Source organism: Rhinopithecus bieti, unplaced genomic scaffold (assembly GCF_001698545.2).
Source record: "Rhinopithecus bieti isolate Rb0 unplaced genomic scaffold, ASM169854v2 scaffold_15087, whole genome shotgun sequence".
Lineage (NCBI taxonomy): Eukaryota > Metazoa > Chordata > Mammalia > Primates > Cercopithecidae > Rhinopithecus > Rhinopithecus bieti.
Genome location: NW_016808547.1, coordinates 2,485,057 through 2,490,215, shown reverse-complemented (window position 1 = coordinate 2,490,215; position 5,159 = coordinate 2,485,057). Strand labels below are relative to the sequence as shown.

The following is a 5,159-nucleotide window of genomic DNA, read 5'->3' as shown; positions in this document are numbered from 1 at the left end:
CCCATGCTTAGTATTAGGTTGATGATGATCTTGTTACAGAATTGTAAGAGTATCACATATCACAAGTCCTTTATCAGATATTAGTGTAGTACAGATTGTCTCCCATTATGTGGTTTGCCTTTTTGAGAGCTTTTTTGTAATAGCTTTATTGAAGTATAATTCAAATACCTTCTGTTTGAGTTCTTGAAATGTCTTTTTAAGAGTAAAATTAAACATTTTAAATTTTCAAATTATCAATATTTTCTTTTCTGGCTCAAGCTTTGTGTGTTCTGCCTAAGAAGTCTGCCTACACCAAAGTTGTAAAGATTTTCTCTTACATTTCCTTCTAGACGTTGTATAGTTTTCACATAAATTTAGGCCTGTGATCTGTTTCCATTTAATTTTTCTGTGCCACGTGAAGAGTTGAGGTTTATAAAAACTGTTTTTGTTTGTTTGTTTTTTGAGACGGAGTTTCGCTCTTGCCACCCAGCCTGGAGCACAATGGTGCAATGTCGGCTCACTGCAGCCTCTGCCTCCCGGATTCAAGCGATTCTTGTGCCTCGGCCTACAGAGTAGCTGGGATTACAGGTGTCCCCAACCACGGCATGGCTAATTTTTGTATTTTTAGTAGAGAAGGGGTTTCACTATGTTGGCCAGGCTGGTCTCGAACTCCTGAACTCAGGTGATCCACCCACCTGTATGGTGTCGTGCCGGCCATAAAAACCTTTTTTAAAATTAAATTAATAAAACACACAGCAAGGCACAGTTTAAAAGACCAGGTCACAGACCAAATCAGAAATAGTCACTGATTTCCCAGTGTCACATTGCTGAAGAAGTAACTGCAGTGGGGCCGGGCACAGCGGCTCATGCCTGCAGTCCCAGTACTTTGGGAGGCCAAGGTGGGCAGACCACGAAGTCAGGAGATCAAAACCATCCTGGCTAACACGGCGAAACCCCGTCTCTACTAAAAATACAAAAAATTAGCCAGGCGTGGTGGTGGGTGCCTGTAGTCCCAGTTACCTGGGAGGCTGAAGCAGGAGAATGGCTAGAACCCGGAGGCAGAGCTTGCAGTGAGCCGAGATGGCACCGCTGCACTCCATCCAGCCTGGGCAACAGAGCGAGACTCATCTCGAAAAAGAAAACAAAAAAAAAAAGGAAGGGAAGACCAGGAAGGTCTAGAACAAGGTATAGCTTCCATATTGCAATCAGATTTGCTGACCTAAAAATTAGAACACAAGGTCTAACAAACTATGTAATTTTCTAATCCGTTCATTTTTACAAAAAAAAAAAAAAAAAATTTTTTTAACGCTAGCTCCACATTGAATCATTTACCTAATTTTCTTTGGTCACAATATCTCTGAGTATTTTGCATATCGGGTTGCCATATCCATCAACCCCAAATGGCAAGCCAGAGAGAGAAGGCTGGGGAGGAGGCATCAGTGGAAACTCTAAGCAGCCAGGGGCACTGGAAACTGCAGAAAGCATGGGAAAGAAGGAAGGAAGGAAGAAGAGGGAAGGCGACCTGAGTCTGCTTCTAGCCTGAGTCTGCTTCTCAGTCTGCAGTCTAGCCTAGTGACAGAGAGAAGGACTTTTGGGTAATGGGCACCCCTGAAAGAGTCCACCAGGGGGCAGAAAACACACTGCCTTCCTGGTTGTCATCCCATAATTCATTGCCTGTCTCCTGTGTTGAGCTTTACCCTTCAGCTGAATTTCCAGGCAGACCCAAGAAATTAAGACAAAATGGCATATAGAGAAAAATACATACAATTTATTCATTAAATGGGGAAAATTTTTCCATAACTATGGAAAGTCAGGTTACATCATCACAGCTGTTTGTTTAAAACTAGAAGTATGTGTTGACAATCGTTTTGATGAGAGTTAAGAAAATTAGGCCGGTTTCACAATATGGAGTGTCCTTTCTGGTCAACAGTATTGCTTCAGGAGAGATAGCATTTCACAGATCTTTCCTGTAACTTCTAGAAAAGTCATCCAGCCAGATTTAGGTTCAAACTTCTTTACAAAGCCATTTTCCTATGAGAGAATAAATTTAACATTTTAAAAATCATTGTAGATTAAGTATGCTGTAATAAAAAGCAAAAATATTTTCATTTAAATAGTGCAAATAGTTAATCTTCTACCCCTCTTAAGCAGCATCATCTAACAGAAATACAGTGTGACCTACATCTGTAATTTTAATTTTTTTGTAGCCATATTTTAAAAAGTAAAAAAATAGGTAAAACTAACTTTTAAGATACATTTAGTGTTATTTTAATATGTAATCAGTATAAAATCATTAATGAGATATTCTTTTCTCATAACAAATCTTCAAAATCTAATGAGTATTTAGTACTTACGGCATATCTTAGTTCAGACTAGCCACATTTCACTACCATAGTGGACAGCAAGCACAGCTCTAGAGGATAAAAAGTCTTTTGTTGTTCTCGTTCTTGTTTAATTGTCCATTGATTTCAATGCACTTATATTTGTAATATGAATTCTATTATACAGTAAACTGCATTGTATTGAAAATCATGAGAACTCACAGTAAATCCAAATTAAACCAATACCTTTGAAGCTATGAAAAGGTTGATGGTTTCTTTTATAATCTACTCTCTTTGTGATCAGACATAGTTTTAAAAATATACGGTAACCCAACTAACTGGACATTTTATTTAGTTAATTTACAGTCTGTAATCAAAGAATCCTCACTGAAAATTACCTCTGAGATAATCTAGCCTAAAGCCCTCCCTTATTTTAACCAATGAGAAAATCGAGGCCCAGAAAAAAAATAAGTTATCTAAGATTAGCCAACCCCTTGGTGCCTGAACCTGGATTAGAATGCAAACACCCTACTTCTTTCCACTCCATACATTTCCAAACAAGTGCCAAAATAATTAGAAAATTGGTAAAATAATTTTTTCAAATGATCATCTGGCAAACATTCACGTCTCCATCTTACAGGTTTCAGAACCTGGGGTTACAAATACCTGCAAGTAGCTCAGAGCATAGTGTAACTTAATATTGAAACGGAAACCAAGCATAACTCTTTGATAGTTGGGAGAGATTCAAGAGCTCTGCGGTGCCTTGGAATCACTTTATGAGCATCATTGGCAGAGCGGATGAATACCACCAGCCAGGGGGATTTTCCATTTGAAAGATTTCCTAAGAAAGCCATTTTTTGCCTACGTGTTAAGTGTGCATCGTGCTGTGAGACATGCTGTCATGCCTTGATAGAGGAAGGAAACTGCCCCTCTCTCTTCCTCTTTCCCTCCTGCCAGTACGTACTCATAGTTTCCCATACACTCTCAAGAGGTATCCACTTCGTTACTCTCCTTCCTAGAATTTTCATAAACCCCATGTTTCGCAAGTATAATGAGGCCCTCTGAAATGATTTTTTTTTTTTTTTTTTTTTTTTTTTTGAGATGGAGTCTGGCTCTGTTGCCCAGGCTGGAGTGCAGTGGTGTGATCTCGGCACACCTCAGTCTCCGCCTCCTGGGTTCAAGCAATTCTCCTGCCTCAGCCTCCTGAATAGCTGGGACTACAGACGCATGCCACCATGCCTGGTTAATTTTTGTATTTTTAGTAGAGACAGGGTTTCACTATGTTGACCAGGCTGGTCTCGAACTCCTGACCTCATGATCCAGTCACCTCGGCCTCACAAAGTGCTGAGATTACAGGTGTGAGCCACTGTGCCCAGCATGATTTTTATTATGACAATGATCATTGTCTATTATGATTGAGCAGTCATAACATATCATGTTATATACATCAATGTCTAAAGAAAGGACAGTGAACAAAGAAAAAACTAATGAATTCAGCCAGATGAAGATTAAAATGTATTTATTATTATTATTTTTTGAGTCAAAGTCTTGTTCTGTCACCCAGGCTGGAGTGCAGTGGCGCGATCTCAGCTCGCTGCAACCTCCGCCTCCTGGGTTCAAGCGATTCTTCTGCCTTAGCCTCCCAAGTAGCTAGGACTACAGGCACATGCCACTACGCCCAGCTAATTTTTGTATTTTTAGTAGGAATCAGGTTTTTCACCATGTTGGCCAGGATGGTCTTGATCTCTTGACCTCGTGATCCACCCACCTCAGCCCCCAAAGTGCTGGGATTATAGGCGTGAGCCACTGTGCCCGGCCTAAAATTTTTTTTAACTATGAAAAATTAAAATTAAAAGAACAATAGTCTAGGAAAATATTTACATATAGCATGAAAGAGTTCATTCAAATGTAACGGAAAATCCTCAGGCCCTTAATAGTCTAAAAGGGAAAGACCATTAAAGAGAGAAATATAAATCATTAGCAAGTGTATGGTTAAAACACTAATAGCAGTTAAAGAAATGTATTTCAACACAGTCTTATTGTTTTTTAGACCTATTAAATTCGCTTTGTTACTTTATGCCTACCAAACCCTCAAAATGATTAATAGTACCACCCACGTTGTTAAGTTTGTTGTGACATTGTTCCATTGATATAATGCTTTTGGAAAGAAAATATGTTTTCCAATATGCTAGAGTATTGTAATTATATACATATCTTATGAACCAGTCGTTCCATTGTTAGAAATTTATCATGAGGCAGTCTTCTAAAATATTGGAGGGTAGGGGGTACCAGAAAAGCATACCCATGCTTCAGTACTGAAGCCTTATATCTAGAAGGGGAAAACTCAAAAAAAAAAAAACTGTCTAACAATTGGGAATTGGTTAAGTAAATTATGATATGACAAATTAATGAAATATTCTGTAGATATTAGAAATTAATACCTAATGTTAACATGGAATATGTGAGACAGTGTTGAAAATATTTATGTCACACGAAAAAACTCTTGTATGCCCTAATTACAGTTGCATACAGTGTCTGCATGTGGATATGTTACAGTGATGGGAGTGACTTTTCTTCCTTTCAAAAAGGTTATTTTCAAACATATTTTGTTTAATGATGCTATTTGTATCTTAAAACCATTATGTAAAGATAAATATACGAATAAGGATTCAGTATCTTATCAGTAATGTAGTAGTAAATAAGAATTGTTTCGGCCTTATTATTTCTGGAAATGGTGATAGTTTGTTAAATTCAGCTACTTTGGTTACAAGACAACCAAAGCATAAAATAATATGCTGTATCAATAGTCCAAAGAAAATCAGAACCTCAGAATTTTTTTTTTTTTTTTTTTTTTTTTTT

General features: G+C 37.9%; 1 protein-coding gene across 1 annotated transcript in view; it reads right to left on the bottom strand.

The window, feature by feature from the left end:
- Nucleotides 1–1,725: 1,725 nt before the first annotated feature.
- The window catches only part of BCL2A1 (BCL2 related protein A1), a 9,706-nt gene continuing 6,272 nt past the window's right edge, over nucleotides 1,726–5,159 (bottom strand). The window contains exon 2 of the mRNA XM_017886879.1: nucleotides 1,726–2,010. Coding sequence (XP_017742368.1) covers nucleotides 1,903–2,010 — 108 coding nt within the window. The 3' untranslated portion in view covers nucleotides 1,726–1,902. The remainder of the gene's footprint in view (nucleotides 2,011–5,159) is intronic.